At 42.2% G+C, this 20,694-nt stretch overlaps 1 protein-coding gene across 3 annotated transcripts in view; it reads right to left on the bottom strand.

The window, feature by feature from the left end:
• Positions 1 to 20,694, bottom strand: part of CENPC (centromere protein C) — a 78,403-nt gene that overhangs the window by 28,542 nt on the left and 29,167 nt on the right. For 2 of the 3 annotated variants that reach the window (XM_059722179.1, XM_059722180.1), the window contains 10 exons: positions 19,747 to 20,608; positions 18,696 to 18,734; positions 17,520 to 17,602; positions 16,558 to 16,611; positions 13,376 to 13,480; positions 10,229 to 10,312; positions 8,726 to 8,821; positions 8,261 to 8,415; positions 5,661 to 5,751; positions 4,183 to 4,255 (listed from right to left, as the gene is read on the bottom strand). In XM_059722179.1, the coding sequence (XP_059578162.1) occupies positions 4,183 to 4,255; positions 5,661 to 5,751; positions 8,261 to 8,415; positions 8,726 to 8,821; positions 10,229 to 10,312; positions 13,376 to 13,480; positions 16,558 to 16,611; positions 17,520 to 17,602; positions 18,696 to 18,734; positions 19,747 to 20,608 (1,642 nt within the window). Of the gene's footprint in view, positions 1 to 4,181; positions 4,256 to 5,587; positions 5,752 to 8,260; positions 8,416 to 8,725; positions 8,822 to 10,228; positions 10,313 to 13,375; positions 13,481 to 16,557; positions 16,612 to 17,519; positions 17,603 to 18,695; positions 18,735 to 19,746; positions 20,609 to 20,694 lie in introns of those variants that run through there. The other variant, XR_009459882.1, reaches the window with a different exon arrangement.

Here is a 20,694-nt window from a genome sequence, read left to right as displayed (position 1 = left end):
CTACCTTCAATTCTGTCAAAACCTGACAAATAAATTCTAATTTTTCTGAGATTTAAAAAAGAAAACTGATAACATGAGGGGCCTCAGCATGACCACATTTCTAAACAATTAAAATGAAATATCTATTCCAACACATTCAGAAATCTCTATTCCAACACTTAGAAAGAGTCCAGCAGTTAGAAAGTTACTAAATGGAGAAGGGCTACAGAGGTGACCAGCGAGGTGAAGGTTCATTAATTATAATGCGGGTAATTTGTCAAGCAGCATAGGATGCGTCAGGTGGGATTACCTAGACCTCATTTTCCTTTTTCAAAAAACGAATGGTTAAAGCCAGAACTGAACTGCCAGAAGAAAATATAGTTGTTAAAACAGACATACATTCAGAGGCAGCCTGAGCTAACAACTTTTATCTCTGCTAACATACTCTCCCCTGAGATGTATTACAGTGCATTGACATGGAAGTTAGGCAGACAATTGTGATCACTATTACCAATGACACTGGGATAACAAAAGGCCTAATATATCTGCTATGACAAGTAAAATGTTCTTTTTTTCAGAAAGTCTACTATATAAAAGCACTGTCCAAACATAACCAATTACTATTATCTAGTTTTTTGAAGCAATGTATTTTAAACTTTGAAAGAGCATGAAAAAAAAAAAAAATCAGAGAATTCCCTGTATCCTCTAGTAACAATACAACAGGCACGATTCTAGGAAGAGATGTAGTGGGCACAGACAATCTGGCATAAGCTTTCAGCCATATGCTATACTTCAAACCTTTGGAATTCTTATTCAGGATAGGATTTTAAAAATTAATACAGTATTCATGCATTGAATAGTCATAAGCCGGGATTCAGGTTTTCCATTCGCCACGGAAAAACACAGTAAAACCCAGATTTTCTCATTTTAAGGAGAAAAACCCAGATTTTCTCCTTTTAAAGGAGAAAAACACAAGAAACAGTAGGTTTCCTCTTGTAGGCTGGCAGAGTTCCAGCCTGCAAGGGGCTGGGGGGAGTGGGAAAAAGGCAACCAGCAGGGGGTGCTGTGTGCACGTGCACAAGTACACATGCACACAGCCACCAGGCAGCCTAGAGAGCAGTTCCCCATAGGTAAGTCTGGTGGTGGGGGAATTTGAGACCCACACAGTGAGGGAGAGAGGGAGCCTGGGGCTGGAGCTGCTGCCCAGCTGGGATGGTATGTGGGGCTAGGGGCCCTCAATACGCAGCTGCAGGGCCCAGGTGGGCAGTAGGACTGAGCCGCAGGCAGCTCATCCAGGGGGCAGGAGGAGGGCTGGCTCCCCGCCACTGCGCACACACCTGGGGATTTGTGTGTAAGGTAGAGATGGGCTGCCTGCTGCAGGCTCCATGCCCTGCTGCCCCCCCCCCCCCCGGGGTCTTTGCAGCCCAGCAGGCAAGTCTCAATGTGGCAGGGCAGAGTGGGCTGGGGAAGCTCGGTTATGTTGCCACCAGCCACCCTGCTGTGCCAGGTCCCACCTGCTGGGTTGCAGAGGCCCTAGGGAGAGGGAGAACCAGGCTCTGCACTTGGCTGCACCACAGCAGCCGCTACCTCCCATGTGGCAGCCGGGGCTCAGGTGCTGTTGCGGGGGGGACAGGGGGATGTGGACCTGGATCCCTGGCCTCGTAGCCCTGGCAGCTGAGGGCCCCCTCTGGAAGGCCTGGGGGGTGAGGGGGCAATGGCATGGGCAGGTCACTGGCATGTCAGGGCTGCTCAGTGCCACAAAGCACTGGGGAAGGGGAAGTTGGGATGGACAGACGCAGCTGCACCCACATCCTGGTGAGCAAAGGGGGTATAGGGAGCTCTGATTTTTCCCTGCTAAAAAGCCCCAAATCGCATACCAAAATGTATAGGTATTTCAAATTTATTTCATTATAGTGATTGAGGAACTGGTAGGCTTCCAAGGTACTCTAAAATTGTAAATATGTCAATAAAACAGTGTTCAACTCATACCTATAAAATGAAATGCCACTGTATATAATCATGGGAAAACGTGAGTTTGGGGATTTTTAATCAGAAATTTGCATTTTTAATCAGAGAACTTGCTATTTTAAACAGAGAAAACAGGATCCCTGGTCATAATCTTTTTTCAGCAATCCTGTGTGTATGCAAAATCATGCACAGGATCTCTACCCTTCTACTTCAGAATCCCAGTGTTTCAACTTGAGTTTAAAGCTCTCAATTTACATCTTGTGGAGGCCATTCAAGTCTATACTTGACTAACAGAGAGCATGGTGACTGAAGGAGTTATTGGTCAAAAGGAGTTATTGGTGCTCGACAGTTTTAAGGATCAAAATACTTGGGAGCCAGATCAGAGTCTTCTTTTGGGGTTTTTTTGGTGAATCTTAGCCTGCCCTTTTGGATTAGGAACATACCTACAGCACAAATCTCATTAAAATGAACCAAGGGACAAATTCATGAAAAAACAGTGGTTGGTCTAACAGGCTTAGTCAATTTGCTACATTGTAATAGAGAAAAAAAAATTTCTGCTGTTCATAGTTAAAAACAGGTGCTACGAAATTGTACTGTATGTTTGTACAGATCATTACATACAACTATAGTGCAATCGAATTTACATTATAAAGTGTATATAATTATAGTACAATATAGTTTTTAAAAACCATAACCATCTCAAAATTCAAGTCAACTTACAGCCTTCTTAATACTAACTGCTCATTAGAAAGAAATTTTTTAAACATTTTACATAGACTGATAAATTTTAATCACCTTTTTGTTAACAATTATCTTAATTCCATAATTTATATATTCTAGTTTTGGTGGCAGAAAAATGAATTTATATACGAACAGATAAGGGAACAGGATGAATTAAGAAATGTGTATGTTTAAGAACTGGAACAGAACAGAAATGTAGGACTGGAAGGAACCTCAAGAGGTCATTTGGTCAATGCAGGGCCTATGACAGGATTAAGGATATCTAGACCATCCATGACAGATGTTCACTTATGTTCCTATAAAACCTACAGTGAAAGGGATTCCACCACTATGCTAGATAGACTACCTACTCTAATGTTTCATTATCATTCTTGTAGGAAAACCATTTCGGGGGAGAAGAAGGTGGAGGAAGGAACCTTTAACTTAAGCCTTCTTTGTTGAAAAGCAATTGATTACTTTTCATCCTACCCTCTGTCCTCTTTTTAACATTTTACACATCTGAAGACCAGTATTGCTCCCATCAGTATTCTTTCCTAAACTAAAGAAACCAATTCTTTTAACTTTTCTTCATCTCATATTTTCTAAACCACATTTTTTCTTTTTTCCATTTGAACCTTTGAGTCATTTCCATTTTTTCTTCTGAGTATAATACCCAAAACTATACACAGCAGTTTAGTTGGGACCACGTCAGTGCCAAATTTGTAGTAATTTGAATTCAATTTAGTCGATTTGAATTCTTCAGTTTTCCAAACGTTTTCCATCCCAGTTTTGCGCTATCCATAAATTCTAAGCATTTCTCTCCATCATCTAAGTCAGGGTTATCTAACTGGCCACTCAGACGCTGCATACAACCCACGAGGGATTAATGCACAGCTCCTCGGCTGCTGCTCCCCTCACGCAACTACAACAGCAGCCACAGTTCTCCAGGCTGTGACCTCCTCAAGCTGCCACTTCCTGCCTTTGTCCCAGGGGATAAGGCAGTATGGCAGCACAGGGAGCTGAGTGTGAATCCAGGGCCGTGCCTAGGGAAGGGTTTTGGGACCACAGGAGATGGGGGCAGCATCCACACAAGTGTATATTGCAGTGGGGGAGGGAGAAGGGGGTGTCCACAAGCTGTAACTGGTGCAGCCCAGGCAGCATGCAGGCCCTGAGAAATTTAACCCCAAGGAGCTTCCAAGCGGGACAGCCCTGATCTAAGTAACTAATGAAAATACTGAATAGAACTAGATCCATGACAAGACACCTAGGACACACCGATTGGTATATTCTTCCTATTTGAAAAGGAGCCAACACTGAAACAAGCTACTCAGCAGAGGTTATCAGCAACCATTCGTGCACCCCCTTTTTGGTATTTCAGCTAGAATATATTTCCCCAATTTAAATGTTTAGCGGGACACAATAAAATGTTTTCTATTCCCTAGTTCTTCAATGTAAAAAAATGACACTGCAAAAATTTTACATATCTAAGCTAATATACAAAGTTATTTTTCTCACCTTTCTCCTTTCAGCTGCGTAAAAATGAGAATACTATCTTCATTCAGGAGGTTGCGTATGTTGTATGCATTTCCTATAAGCACAAAAAGATCTCATCAGAAGCTATTTGCTGTTTTAGAAAATTATAACAAAATGTTCAAGTATAATTTAACTTGTCCAATGTGCATTCTGAACTCTCAGAATGGCAATTTGTGTGGCATTTTATCCATAATTTTTAGCTGGATCTCGCAAATCTTCAAATAATCTCAATTTGTTTCATGTTTACTAGCAGTTGGAAGGAAAAAAACTATCTGCAATTACTTATTTTGACAGCAAATTAGAATAACTTGAAAAAGATGTGCAATGAAGGGTGTTTTATCCTTGTGAAAGCAAAGAGGTTGAATCCCATACTTCAACAGCTATAAGAAAGCTTTACTATAACTGTGATTTTTCATACCAAGAAAAATCAAGACATCAAGGGGTTAAAACCTGTACTCAACTTATCGGAGTAATGTCTGCAGGTGTCCACTTGGGATCTGCCAGCTAGCACAGCGGTTCCTAACCTTTTGTATACTATGGACCAGCAAACTACGGACCAGAAGTGACTGCGGACCAGCATACTGCAGACTGAAATGACCAGAATATTGCGGACCAGAAGCCAAGCCTTCGCGGCCTGCTACCAGGCTGCAGCCTGGTGGTTGGGAACCTTTGAGCTAGCAGCAACAAAAATTAAGAACCATCTAAAAAACAGTTAATGTGCACACCAAGTGTCATGAACCCACTATATTTGAAGTGTTCATGGAATGGAATGCACATTTCCCCGAATTAAGTTCACTGCTACAGTGTTTTGTGACTCTCAGCAGCTAAAGATAAGCTGTCTAGTCTTGTTATTTGAATATTTGCATGAAGTTATGATGTTTGATATGGATATATTTCTATACCCTTGTATGAAAACCAGGCAAAGAAGGTAAATGATACCACAGGAAAGGACAAAGGCTATTCACACCTAAAGGATCACAAATGGTTGGGAGAAGTAAACACTGAAAATTTAGACAGCTATGCATACTGGATGCTGAGGTGAGGTGCCAAGGCCTGACCCAGGCAAGGGCAATGTTTTTTAAAGGGAAATAATCTTCTCCCCACATAGTATTAATTGAAACTGGAAGATTCAACTACTAATCTTTGTGTGACAGGATGTAAATATTCCTCCGGTCTATTAAAGGGGCAGGTTATATACACAATATTTGATCTTCACAAATTCTATAGAAGAATAGAATTGCCCAGATAAGGACAAGTGCTTAACTCAGGGTATGGGAGCCAGCATTTGTCTAAAACTTCCTGGGCATAAGGTGTTTTGGTCCCTCACTAAAATATTAAAAAGAATCATTACCCTAATTCTTCCCCCCACCCCCACTTACTCCTTCACCTCTAATGTAGTTCCTTGTATTTCCTCTTCAGCCTGGTCCCTTGGCAATAAATTGTTTTTAAGATGTACTTGCCTGCTGGAACATAGAAGAAATCTCCTGTAGACAGATGATATGATGTCTCGTGCAAGGTAAAAATAACTCTCCCATGAACCACATGGAAAGCCTTTACAAATTAAAGCCATAGAGTCTGTTAGTAAAATACTTTTCTTTCACAGTAGTACTGATCATTTGCACACAAAGTACACCCTGCACTTCACAGATTCACAGAAGTTCAGGGCTGGAAGAGACCTCGTGAAATCGGGTCCTGCCCCGTGCTCTGGGCAGGGATCCTCCCTATCCAAAGCCGCCCAGAATCTGAACCCTAATGAAGCTGCTTGCACATTTACTGCTTCAACTCCACGTCACTGGTGCAACAGTTCTTGCCTTTTTTCTTCCAGTCAGGGCACCTCTCTCTAACATCAGCCAACTGAGGGGCACCCCATTTCAGATCCACTATGGTGCCAACCTCCTTCCACAGGGGCTGCGAGAGTGTGGGGGACAGGGATAAGTTTGGGCTGAGGTGCTCTCAGCCCTGGGGGCACCCTTCAGAAGCTCTCTAATGGTGGCTAGGTTGGGGGAGGAGGTGCCGGGGGGGGGGGAGGGGGGGGAAGGGGAGGGGAGCAGCTATAGCTTAACCCCAGCTGCCCACCCCTGCAGCTTGGATTTGTGGGAGGGCCCAGCTGCCCCCTACACACACCCTCAGGCTGGGGTGGCTGCTAGTGCAATAGCAAAGGGTAGGGGGGAAGCTGCTCTGGATCCTGTGCATGCATACTTCTCCCTCCTCCCCCATCAATACCAATGCAGACCAAAGTCTTTGGTATTACTGTATTTACCCGAATATAAGATGACCTGAATATACAAAGACACCCCCAATAACTAGATTCAATATATAGAAAATTTATAAATCTGCTATAATTTTCCAGGTATAGAATCTAATTATTGGAGGTATGCCTTGAATTTACCCCCTCCCACTGCTACAACAGGGAAAATCCATCTGGGGGAGGGTCAGGTGGCCTCCTTGCCCTTTGCACCCCCAAACTCTTCCCCCTCCAGAGCGCCGCCCCCCCCCCCCCCCCCGCCCCAGCTTACTGTCAAGACCCTGTTCTCCCCAAGCACATGAAAGTGAGGCAAATTTAAAAAACACTGACCTTGAAATAAACATAGCTGTTGTGATTTGCATCTAGTACCATAGACTAAGTTCATTCAGCACTGATGCATTTTATCTTTTTTTAAACTGCTTCAAGTTTTAGCGCATATAAACATACTTTTGAGCAACCTTTTTTTAAACTTATTTGTACATAGTATAAACTATGCATGATATTAAGTCAAGTCAATCCCAAGGCCACATCAAGTGTTGGGAAACCTTTGATGTTAGCAATAACTTTCCCCCATTCTTCCCAGTCTTTTACAATTCTTGTACAATCAGTCAGTTTTAATCCTGTCCAGCCTTTGATCCAACAGGTGATCCAGCTTGTTCTAGGTCTTCCTCCTCCTGTTCATCTTTCCACAGCATCCTGCAGAATGGTGTTGGTAAGGGTGCCAGGCCTCCTTATTACATGTCCAAACCACCGCATCTTTCTTCTTCTTACGATTTTGAGTAAGGGTCTGTATTTGTCGACTTCTTGTCCGATTTGCATGCATGATATTAGTCGAAAGCCAAGATGCTTATTCATTGGATGGAGCCCCAGCACAGTCAACAGCATTTCAAGCCATGGTGACCCCACAGCTCAGCACTGCATACCCCACAAAGGATCCACGTACTAATTAAGCTCTCATTCATGACTGGAACCAGGTGTTGTCACGAGTTCCAGGATCCTCCAAAAATTTATATGCAGACAAGGTAAAGAGCAACCAGGTAAAGAGCTGGTCCAGCTCCCACCTCAGAGGGCAGGGCCACATTTATCATATGGCTAAGATGGAGTAGTGAAAGAGGGATTCTGGGTAAACTGTTTGGGCTCTATTTGGTGATGTTTGCCAGACTTTTAAGGCTGGTGAAGAAACAGGAATAATTGGAAATAGAAAAGAAAGGCACAGCTCAGCTGTGGGAATAAAGAGGAAATCAAAATGTTTTCAATATAGTGGTTCACCAAGACTTGAAAAAGAGTCGGTACTGAGGGGGACTGAGAACAATGGACACTACCATATATTTTATTCAGATTCACTGCATTAACCTGTCCTTATGGTAGGTTCCCATCAGCATGTTTGTCCTTTATGGGTTTTGTGTTTTATAGTCATGCTCAGTGTTGAAATGAAATACAGAAGTATATTTAATCAACTCCGTAGCTGGTTTCCATTATTGACCACATGTTGCTTTTGGCAGCAGTTTAAATGAGAGATGCTGTATTTAATAAGGTTTCCTTGCATGCAAGACAAGGGGCTTTCCCCTCCTCACATGCTGATTCAAGAAAAAAAACCTGTGTCTTGTATTCAAATAAAGACAGTAAGTGTACACTAAAATCCCAGGACCCAATAAGCAGCTTCCTTACTTGAGTGCATGCTTACACAATATAAGAAGAGGGGGGGAAATCAAAATAAAGACCACATTCCAATATTAAATATTAGTTAGAACAGTTAAAATTAAGGCATAAAATCCTTTCAGTACACAATTCTACTAAACAAACAGGCATACTTACTATTTTATCCATGTGGATAAACTGATACCCCTTTTCTTTAAGTGGTTTCAAGATCAGTTTACCAGTAGCAAAAACAGATGTATTCAGGTGTTTATATATTTCCACTGACTCATCTTTAAAGAAGAAGGAATGATTATGTCCAGTGCTAATACACTCTATAGAAAAAACAAAATTGCCAGAAGATAAATATTAAAATCCACATGTAATGAGTTTAACATTAGTTCAGTAAATTCTCATATTTCTTAAAATCGCATGCACAACTCAGTGCAACATGCTACAAAATGTTAGATTGGGTGGCCAATCGATAAATTCTATAGGTCGTGTATTTCTCCTCCTCTTTGTGGCTCCCCCCACACTGCTCCCTGAAATAGGAAAACTGACTTCTCAGCCTCTCTCCAAGTAGTGGGAAGGAAACTCCTATGAATGTATTTTCTGCACTCTTGCCAGCTCCCTTCAGCAACCTACCCAAAAAAACCTCTCCATTAACTGCTGGGTCCCATACAGCAGTTGGCTTAGAAGCATCTGCCAAGGAAACATCCAAATCTTCAACTCTATCAAGTTCTGAAAAAGGAAAGTGTAAAAAACTGATTCTGGTACAGGACATGTTTAAACCAAGTTTAGACACTGTAATGCCATCACTAGATCTCAGAGGATTTATAATATAAATGTATAAATACTTCATTTCACTGACTTTAAATATATAGAAAGATGGAAAGCCATATTCCGCTAATAAAAGGGAATTACCTGTAATAACAGTACTTTGAAAACATCATTTCTCATTGGATTTGTTCTTATGCATTAAGGGATAAATGGCTCCCTAAACACTTAATTGGATTCTCCATAAAACTGGTAACTACTCCTTCCACACCAGAAGTGCCAGGTCCTACTCAGGACCATCAACACTCTGGGCATCTATACATGACAGAGCAGACTTGATTAATCAAGTCCACTGGAGCATGCTAATTAGTGTGCTCCAGCAGCCAACGTGTCATGTGTATTCAGTGTCCCCATGTTTCAAAATGGCGACGGGGGGTGGACTTTAAGTAAAGCTCTTTGAACAAGCTGTAAACCGCCCCTGCTGCCATTTTGAAGCGTAGGACTCTGAATAAATATGGCATTGCAGATGCTTTAATTAGAGAGGCTCTCATCCACTCTAATTAAAGTGCCCCTCACCACTCCAACCTGGAGCATGTGTATAGATGCCCTCAGAGCTGCTCTAATTAAAGTGCCCTCCCCCACTACAAGCATGTGTATAGACGCTTTCTAAGCCCAATGTTTTCAGCAGATGGAGCTCCTAAAATATTTCAGGAGAATATCAAGCAAAATCAGAATATTTAGCAAAATCAGAAACAGCCTTCTCTGTGTTATGAACAAAAATGAACAAAACTGTGTTTAACACTGCTAGTTAAAAATGTTAACGTGTTTTTCTAGTATACAGCTTTTGAAAATGCTGCCCACTACCTTTTGGGCTGACCATTAGAGCATATATTAACGAAATGCTTGGCAACATTATGTACAAGTAAACTACTTTAATAGGTGACTTTAACATATGTCAACTGACGGGCTAGTAAAGGGGCGAAAAAAACAACCCATGCTTCATTTTTGTTGACAACTGCACTAAGGACCTCCCAGACAGTTATACATTCCTCCTTCTAGTCCTTCCTTTCAAACCATATGAAGTTCAAGTTTTCTGTAAACTGAGTTTTGGCCACGATAATCTAGTACATTTTTTAAAAGACTAAATTTAACAACTATATATATATATGACACAATCTGAACTAAAGGCAAAAGTTGTGTTTTTCATGTTAGTTAAGAGTTTGATTAGCACATTTTTCCTACAGGTTTTCACCGTACTTGGACACTGACAGGGGTACCAGGTTAACTCAGTGCATGTTCTAAACCTCTGCTGCATATTGTATTTTTTAAATTGTTGACATAAAAAAAGAGGTTATATATGGGTGTTTGTACTTTTTTTCTGAACATGGTGATTTCTCTTCTTCTTAACTTTTTCAGGTGATACTGGACGCACTACTCCAGCAATCACAAAACCTCCTAAAAGAGAAAAAAAAAAAATCAAATAAAGATAATTACTATGTAAAGATAATTTTTAAAATATCTATCAAGGGAAAAAAATTATTCATGTTTTCAGAGCATCCTGGTTTAGAATCAATAGTTTATACGAAAATTTAGCATAATCACAAACTTTTGTAAAGCTACAGGTGCATTTGGAAACGCCATTCAAAAGTAAAATAATTTATATTTCTTAGTTTGGGATTAGACACTGAAAAATTCCCTTTCACGCTGTGCAGTGTACCGCTAGATTGTTTGGCAGGACCAACTTTACACCACTCCATAGCAAGCTTGGAAGCCTCTGTTTACAGTGAAACAAAACCACTTAAAATTGAGCTTCCCTCAGATGAAGAACGAGAGCTGAGAAAATAAGTAGTCTTGCAGCAGCTAAAAAAACGCAACAGTTTTTTCATACCATGTAGTATTTAAAATTAGAACGTTAACAGTAAGAATTCCTGGATATATGATTTTAAAAATATATCCCTATATAATATAGAGAATGTTTTGGTATAGAGCATGAAGGATTTACTGGAATTAGTTATTATAGCCATGTTAACCACAGCTGAGAATCTGAACACAACTGTCATCAATAAATCTTTTACTTTTACCTACTTAATATCAACAAAGTATTCTGAGTATTCCGTGTACATGACCTGAAAATCATCAAAAAAGCTGTTGTAGCTTTCTTGAAACTGCTGTTATAAAGAGACTAACAAACCTGACTGCATTTTTAAGACTATAATTGCAAAATGAATGGCAATGGACAGCCAAGCAAATGTAACTCACATTTTAAATGAAAGCCCTTTCCTTATTCACAAACCTTTAACTTAAAATTAAATTTTGGCCTGCTCACATGGATTGAAGATAAAAGAATTAAAAGCTGTTAGATAAAACTGTAAAACACAGTACCCTAACTAAAACATTCAACATGAAGAAAACCTGGGCAACACCACTGCTGCAAGTGACCTTCTGCACGAGTACTTCCAGAACCTAAATTGGACAGAAGTTAACTTCACACAGTGACAAAAAGGACAGTGCAATTTTGGTAAGCATGTGTAAATGTATTTCATCTCATTCTGCTAAACATATACATTTGCTAAAAACCAACCAAGAAACATGCTCTTCAAGTCTGAGTGTCTTATTACCCAAAAGGTAGACAACACAAAGGTAGTTCAAGACAACACCAAGTAAAATAGTTAAGAATGATGTCTTCTTTTTAATCTTACCATATAAAGCTATGTGAGCCAAAACTTTCAAATCAACCCAGCACACTTTACTATGACTGAATTTTGAAAAGTTAGGCACCTAAATCACATAGCCAGGTTTTCAAAAGGCTCTGCCCCTCATTAAAATGAAGGGAACCAAGTTTTGAATACGTGGTCTTGTATAAAACATGTAGTATTTAAAAGAAGACAAGATACAAATGTAAAAATTGTGAAACGTGTAATAATCAAGAATGGTAAAGAATTTATAACAATATGTAAGTCTCATTCTTTGAGATTTGCTATTTAGCAAGTACCAGAAATGATCCCTGACAAGATAAATTCTACCACCTTAGCATTTAAAATTTGGGACTGAATGATTATAATATGTAGTGGGGAACACAGCCTTGCATTGGACCAGAGATCAATTAATGTCCCATTTAGTCTTTTACATCTCATACAGTAGAGAATCATTCAGCTAAAAGAGGGTGTCCCAGGGGGACACAAGCAGAGGCCCCAGGGCACCCTCCCGCAGCAGGACCTGAGACAGGGCTGGCCCGCTTGAAGAAAGAAATGAAAAGCCCAGAACATTTACTTACTTACTTACTATTTTCAGAAAGAACGGAGCCCGTGCAGTTTGTCAGCCACTTTTATTGCTAGCTGGGAGCGGCACCAGCCGATGACATAATCAAAAACCGCCGCCTGGCTAATTTAAAAGCCGGCAGTGAGGGAATGAAGGGGACAACAGTAATGCCGGAGCCAGGAGGTGAGGCTGCTCCCCGGGCTGCACGTGGGCTGTGTTGGCAGCCCAACAAGAAGCAAGATGGAGACCCACAGAAGAGGTTCCCGGCTCCATTAAAAGAGGCATCTCCCCAGCTCAGCAAGGCAGCCGTGCCAAGGAGGACGGCACTGAGGGATCCTGAGGACCACAGACGCTGGACCTGTGAGTGGGGCGGGCTGACCCCCCCATGCCCCAACTATTCCTTTCTTTTCCCTTTTTTTTGTGCTGTTGTTTTGGAGGGTCCACAAGAGCCCCAGATCAGAGAGGGAGGCTTTGGGTGACCCCTCAGGTCAAAAAGGAAAGAGGCAAGGCAACTCAGTGGATTGCTACGCCTCGAGAGAAGAGTTGGCACCGTGACAAGGGTGGTCTCACGCCCACAGCCTTCCTGGGTGAAGGGATGACAAAAGATGGGCAGGGAGAGAGGGAACAAGCGACAACATCAAGGGACAGGCCTGGAACCCATCATCCGGCCATCCTAAGGGCTGGTGCATGGCTGGGGTGTAGGGGAGGTGCAGCCGCAAGAATGCCCGCTAAGGGCAGCACCTGGTTTGTGGGAACCTGCAAGAAGGAACCCCACCACTGAAGAAAAGAAGATCAAGTCATGGCAAGCAAGTGTTGGGGCATCCTTCGGGGGTGAATGCGGCCCAACGCATAGGCCCCAGGGACACACCCTGCGACCAGCGCTGGGTATGCGCTATAAAGCCACTAGAGAGCACCTATACGAGGCTAGGCAGGTGCAAAGGGATACAAATTTGAAGAAGCCATCTGTTCTTCCCTTTAGGTAGGAACACAGCATGCAGACCTAAAGAAAGGACAGCTTTTTTTCCTCATAAAAAAAGCTTTAATGTTTTCTTCTGACACTGTCTTGGGTGTGAAGGTTATGGGGAGTATGAGTGAAATAAGGTAAAGATAGTCACTGCCTGAAGCCTTAAGTGGTCTGGCACCAACTAATATTTTGCTTTATAATACTTAATAATTATAAAATAAATATGGCTCAGTTAAAAACCATTTGTTTTAGTATAGAATCAAAGGCAAGCAAACATGGGAGTTAAGAGGCAATACCTGAAGGCCTACTCATATAGTTGACACGCTCTCCTCGCCAATATTCCAGAGGTTTTAGTCGTGTTCTTTTTGTTCGGCGAACATTGGGAGTGTTGGAAGGCTTTACTATATTAAAACATTGAAAAGAATTAAAATAGTTTGTAATTTATAGGAAAGACACCGAGACGTTATCAGTGGAAGTTTTAAGATACTCTTGTTAGCTCCTCTAAACCTTGAGCTCTACTGAGGAGCATACAAAAAAAAACCTCATTCTTCATACCACAAGCCATCCTATAATTTCTATAGGGCATCATTTGAATTGCACATACTTTTCTCCATGGTTGAACTGGAATAAGTAACAACCGCTTTATAAATTAGGTGCTCTTTTGCCAAATTGTTACACAAGGTTCACCTTTCAAACGAGGATGTTTTTAAACCTTAATTTTAATCCAATCAGCTTTCTGGCTAAAATTTAAAATGGAGACCTGCTGACAAGTATTCCAAGACCAAAAGAGGCATTTGAATAGTATACCAAGTGTTTTCACCAGCAAATGCTAGAGATTATCAGATTCAGTACCATTTATGTATTATTCAATCTCTTACCAGAAGCATTTAACAGAAAATAGCTTAATTAATAATTTGCTTTGCTCCTAACACAAAATATTCATCCCATCTGCATTAGTACTCAAACGATATCTCTTTTTGTTAAACAGGAAAATAAAACAAGTATTGCCAATAACATTCTTTCAAATGCAGTTATCCCATCCTATTTGTCCAACAACAGTCTCTACACCAGTGAAAAAGTACCATTTGTGTTGTCATAAAGAGCCTGGCCAAGGCTTTTTCTGCCTTCAGACTCAATAGCAGGGACCTTACCAACAGAGACCTTATTTGCTTAGAGCAAGCGTTTTTAACCTGTTTTAATAAGTGCACTCCCGGCAGCCCCCTTTTTAATAAGTGTTCCCCAGGGAAGGGTTGGCAAGAGGCAAAGTGCAGAGTGCGAGGGTGGCACCGCTCCCCGGGAGGAACGCGCTGTGCTGGCAGCCTCCAGTCCCGGCACACGATGCTGGCCACGGAGTGGGGGGAGGGGGGTAGTGCACAGCCAAACATACACATGCAAGCTTGCCCTCCCCCCCTGCCCATGTCCAGCCAGGCCTGTGAGGCAACACAGGATGGTGCATGGCAATGTTCCATCCCCACCCACCCACATGTACCCACTAAAGCTTTCTCAAGTACCCCCAGGGGTACGCATACCCGTGGTTGACACCCGCTGGCTTAGAGCTCCTCTCACTCCTACCCACATGGATCCAACGTATCTTCCAACAGAATACAGAGAGATCTCCATGCATCAACAGAATTCCATGCATCCCCAAAAACATGTATTCTATGCTAAACTGAACTTTAATTTTTCTGGTGTACTAGACATGGGCATATACTGGGACCCCAGCATTCACCTTGGACTATAACACAAAAGGAGATAAAAATAGCATAGAGAACCTTAAGAGCGTGGCTGGGGGACTGGAAGGCAGAGGCTGCAGGGTATGAGGGTAAGATTCTTAAAAGAGTTAAGTATGGAGAAGTTCAATATAAAGTGGCAATGTTTAACACAAATCATCAGGCATTTAAATAGTTTTAAAATAGAATAGATTTCTAAATAATGAAACTAAAGTGAGGGAAATAAAACAACTGGAACATACTAGAATTAAACATTATTTAAAAAACACAGAAAGGCAAGGGTTAAAAAATAGGCTGCCCACTTAAGTCTTAATCATTCTACTAGCCAACTGCCCATCAAAAATGACAGACGTGGGGGGCAGCTGGCACCAGCAGCCCGCGTCTGGCCCCACTCCCCCGCCCCCCCCACCTTAGGGGCCAGGCCCGCCACTCCCGCTCTCCCCCACTGCCGTTTCGGGGCTAGGGCCACCCCCCGCTCCATCTGCTGGCACTGCCCCCCCATCAGCACCATTGCCAACAGGACCGCTGTGGGGAGAAGTAGCCAGCAGTGCTGGCTTTGCCCCACCCCGCCGTCCTCTCTATTTTCATGGCCTGCAGGGAGCAGGGGAGATGGGGCCAGCACTGCGGGTCCATCCCGTCGTCTGCAGGCTTGGGGGACTGGGACCAGCAGCACTGCCCTTGCTGCAGCAGGGGGCAGTGCCGCTGGCCTGTCCACTCTGTTGTCTGCCGGGGGGCGGGGGGGGGAGGAGGGGATGGGACAGAGGCCTGGGGCCAGGCTCATTCCCCCCACCACCTCAGGGCCAGGGCTGCTTCCCCCACCCAAGGGGCCAGCAGGGACAGCCCAGCATCCAGCCCTGCACCCCCGCTCCCCTTGTCCAGCCCTGCCTCCCCCAATTCAGGCCGGACTCTGTTCCCCCTCCCTCACATCACTTTGGGCCTGACCCCTTTCTCCCTGGAGTCTGGGTATGGGGGCGTGACCCCTGCCCCCTCCTTGCCATGGTGGCCTCAACGCTGTTCCCCCTGCTCATGCCACCGCTGCAGCCTCCTCCCCCTTTCCCCCTCTCCACTGGAGAGCCAGGCCTGGCCCCCACCCTCCCCACCACCATTGTGAGGCCAGCACTGGGCTCACCTCACTGCCACTGTGGGGCCTGACACACCCCCCAGATACCCTCCATTTTGGGGGCAGGCCAGGCCCAGTATGCCCCCCACCCCTGCTGCCACCTTCAAGGACCAAGGGGCAGGCAAGGAGCAAGGGCCGGGGGGACCCCCGTTCCATCTGCTCCATTGCTGTCACCTCCAGGGAGCAGGGCAGGGGAGGCAAGGCCAGCTGTGCTGGTCTCACCTCCCACCCCTGCTGCTCTGTCCCGTGTCCCCACCAACATGGCAGTCCTCCGCCGTGCTGCCACCTCCTGTTCTAACGCTGTATCTGCACTCTGATTGATTGTTGCCATCAGCCAATCAGAGTGCGAATAAAGCGTTATTGACAGACAGACTACAGCTTTTACAATTAGAATTTTGTGAAACATTTTAATTTAAAAAATATAAGCTCTTTAAGGGATTTCTACATGGTTGCAAAACAAAATCTTACTCTTCACTGAGACCGTGAAGACTGTCATAGAATAAAATGAAAAAAAAACACCCATTAAATTTATCTATCAAGAGCTTTGATGAATATTTATTGAACACCATAATTTATAAAAGCCTGAAAACCTATTAGTATTTTATATAGTTTTTTTAAATTGCCTTACCTAGTTTATGCCTTAATGAACGCCTGATAGTCAGGTCACTTTCCACAAAAGTATCTGAAAAGAGGATACAAAAATATAACAACTGGGGCTTCCTTCTCTTTGTAAAATATATCAAACTAAACCAGAGCTGTCCAACTTGTAACCAGCGAGGGATCACACAGGCTATATCAGTGCAAGTCTTAACCCCCTAAATTGCACTGTACACACTGCCCTCATCCTCCAGCTGCACTGTACACACACCCAAGCCCTTATCTTCAGCTCTCTAGCAATGGGCTTCCCCGCTTCACCATTGGCATTCCAAGGCAGCCAGCTTCCTTGGCACCACAGGCTTCGCTGTGCTACCCCTGGGGCAGGGGCAGGAAGTAGAAGCTAAAAGAGGAAGGGGGATCCCAAAGACTAGATGGGAAGGAGCAGCAACCAGATGGAAGCCCAGGGGCTGAAAAATCACTCTTTACATCCTGCATGTGGCCTGGGGACCTCCACTTGGACAGACCTGAACAAAAGCAAAGACTTCCAAAGTACTGATTGAATTTAGAGACAAAGGCCCCAATGAAACTCACTGAAACTTGCGCTTCTAATTCCTTTCAATACTTTTGAAATTTCAGCCAAGAAAACAACCAGAGACCGTTTGACTGTAGTCAGAGTAAACTTTTAAAAGTACATAAAAGCTGTGTAACCATAACCATGCTATAAACGTCATACACTCAAAAATTAGAAAGTTTAACTTTAATTCTGTCCCCATGTACATTTGCTTTGAGAATTTATTATATGTTCACATGATATCATTTTCCACAAAGCCCCTGTTTCATCCAGATTCATTATCTTCACATCCAAATCCAACCCAAAGCTACTGTATTTCCATCCAAAAATTATGTAAAATCTATAGCTGGCAAGAAGTACCACAATTATTATTTTCTGTTCTCCTTTCTTATGCGCATAAGAAAAATGCTACCAAAACATACCTGAGGATGAACTGTCCAATTCACAAGCAATGGGCTTGTCATTTTTTGAAGTATGTGTAACATACTGTGTCTGAACAGGCCCACTCAAAAAAAGAAAACAAAAATTATATTAACATAAAAGAATAACTTTGTTTACAAAGCCACTAATAACCAAATTTCTAAGTCTTATTTCATAACATATCATCACTTTTTCCTCCTAAATGTGTTAAAATATTTGTCAATAAAATAAGAAAGCCATAAGCAAGGAGACAATGTGGACATTATGTTGTACATTTGTGGTCTTGGACAGAAAACTAGAAAACAAATAGTACTTCTGTCCTTACAATTAAAATCAGGGGGAAAAAAATCAGATGTAGAATATGAAGGCATCTAAGCTTGAAAAAAGAAAGGACGTTGAACTTTATGAATTCCTTGCATGTTCCAGATAATGCAATGAACTTGGTAAATTATTTTGCCTGAATTGTAATAATGTTGGACTGAAAGAGCTAGGATGGACTGATATAACACATTGAGATCATCTAAAACAGAAAAACAGCATTAAGAGACATGCAAATTTCTGCACCAAGGAGCACAGAACTTGTTATCCCATACTACTACATCTTGAGTAAACTGTTAAATACTAGTTCTATATTGTGCATGTACATGACCCTTTGAAGTCCATCCCAGTTTTAGTCCAACGTTTTTGCAATTCAGGCAAAATAAACTACTGCAGGTCTCCCCTGCTTGCCCCTTCCCCTGCCCTTCCCCGAGGGGCAAATGCCAGAGCTGACCCACACCCTGCCCCAGGCTGATACTCAACTTAAGGTGTCTGCTCTCCCCCTCCCACTCCAGTGATTGCAGGGGGCAGGGGAGAAGACCCCATCATGGATTTAAGTAAATATGGAATTTACCAAGCAGAATTTAAAAGAAGCAATCTTGACTGAGATCAGAGCAGCAAGCTTCAAAGAAAAATAAAGCAAAATCTTCACAACGGCTCATTCATCTTAGTGTGAAACATCTGCCACATTATTGTTTGTAACAGTACAGCATTTAGGAGTCCCAGTCATGGCCATAAAGGTCATTGCGCTAAGTGCTGTTACAAATACAAAACAAAAAAATTGTTCTCGTCTAACACAGCTGTTGTGTCTTAGGGCTACAAAAAGTATTAAAATGCCTGTATACAACAGTGGTAATTACCTGTGATGATGCATTGTTTCTTCAGATACTGAAGAGCTTCTAGAAAAAAATACAACTTGTTAGAAAGTTTACTGAAAGTAAATAAACCTCTCCTGTAAAGACAGAGTATTTAGGTGGTTTTAAAAAAAATACTAATACCAAATAAGTGTACAGTACTTAGCTTGGCAGAATCAACTAAAAGATTCTCAATGTTATTGCCTATAAAAATAAATATAATTACAAACATTGTATCAGCTATATTATAGACGATTATTAACTAGTTATATTTCCTTTTTAAAAATGTAATGCACGTGAGCCATGCAAGTCAAAAGGGCTGCAGCTGCACATATGGTTTTGAAAGGTACCAGAGTCGTGGGACCCCAGAACTGGAGAGGTTCCCCAAATCTCAAGCTTCTGGAATCCCAAACCTTTTGAAAACTGTGCAGTTTTCAGAAGTCCCAGGCTGCTGGGAGCCCAAGACTGGAGAGCCTCTCCTCAATCCCCAGGTCTTGGTGCCCTAGGATCTTTAAAAACAGCATGTGCAGTCCCACATGCAGGGCTGGCAGGCATGTAGGTATGCCAGTGCCAGGCATGCGGAGACAACTGGCTCCCTTCCGCTCGGCAAGTTCAAAACTACAACAGCTGGCGGGCACTCAGCTTTGAAAGTACCTAGCAGTGGAGAGGAGGCAGCCAAATATAAACTGAAATCTGAGCTCTCTCTTGACAATACTCTGCATAAGAGTTACAGGATTTTTCTATAGCTTAATTTGACGGAAGAGTTTAATATTAAAAACATCTCCTTCATGGTAAGCCTTTTGGACTGAATCAGCTACTGTAATACTAACAGAATTCTTCACAAGAGATTGCAATAGGTTCCTGTTGCAGAAAAAAAAAACAGATTTAGTTCATGTTTCATTAGGCCTCTAACCTTAGCTATTTATTACCTATATTATATTTAGTTCTAGGTTGCCACATGCATTTTAAATTGTTTGAATACTGCCTTGTACTTTTCCTGGAAAATTAAGCTGCACACCTTTTTATTTTTTTAAACCCACACACAAAAAGTGCTTACTGTGACCTATGCACATTCCTCTTTTTTTGGTCTTTTTTTGTTTTTACAGATACATCCACCTTCCTGCATTTTTGCTGTGCCATGCCTTGAAGAGAAGAGTCCTCGTGGACTGATGCACTGCTAGTTTCAGTATCTTCAGGACCTGAGCACACCATTTTATTTATTTTTCGAGTCCTCTTACGAGATGCCTTCCTTGGAGACTTGGCTGATTCTCTTTTCCCACCACCAGCATTTGGTGTACTGTCTATGAAATTCTGTAGAGATTCCTGAAATTTGGCAGGGCTTTTGATACAGACACCATCAACTGATCCTAATGAATTTAACCTATGTTTAGGTTTTAACAACTTCAAGGACTTTTGTGATGCAGAAGTAAGTGATTCCCATTGCAATGATGGGATGACCACCTCATCTGATTGTAAAAGTTCACTTTCTTTCATTTCCTCTTCAGACTGATTTACAGAACTCTCCTCTGAGACTTTCACTCTCAATCTTCTACTGGTAGCTTTCTGAGCAGGCTTCCTAACTTTGTTTTTTTTATCTCCCAGTTTTTCAGGTGATTTAACTTCTGAAAGTTTCTGCTTATCAGTTTGTTTCTTGTGGGATGAGTAGGGAGCATTTTTTGAAATGGATTGGTAATAATTTTGAGAATAATGATTCTCTTTTGAAGAAAGAGCCTGCTCTGATGAATGTGAAGCTGTATTTGAAGACCCAGATGAATCTTCTCTTGTTCTGTAGTATGTATTTGTGCTTGATTCAACAAGTGGCACAGTAAATGTTTGGTCTTTCTGTTTCAAAGCTGTGGTATTTTTCTGATTTGGGGTCTTGGCAGATTTCTGTATGTTTTCATCATTTTTAGTCTTTTCTGTCAATGTACAAAAACAAACATATTATCCCTTTTGTCTTTATAAGAAGGTAGAAATAACAACTATACAAATAAAACTATCATCA

Source organism: Alligator mississippiensis, chromosome 2 (assembly GCF_030867095.1).
Source record: "Alligator mississippiensis isolate rAllMis1 chromosome 2, rAllMis1, whole genome shotgun sequence".
Classification (NCBI taxonomy): Eukaryota; Metazoa; Chordata; order Crocodylia; family Alligatoridae; genus Alligator; species Alligator mississippiensis.
Note: the sequence above shows the minus strand (reverse complement) of the source record. Positions and strands in the feature narration are given on the sequence as shown.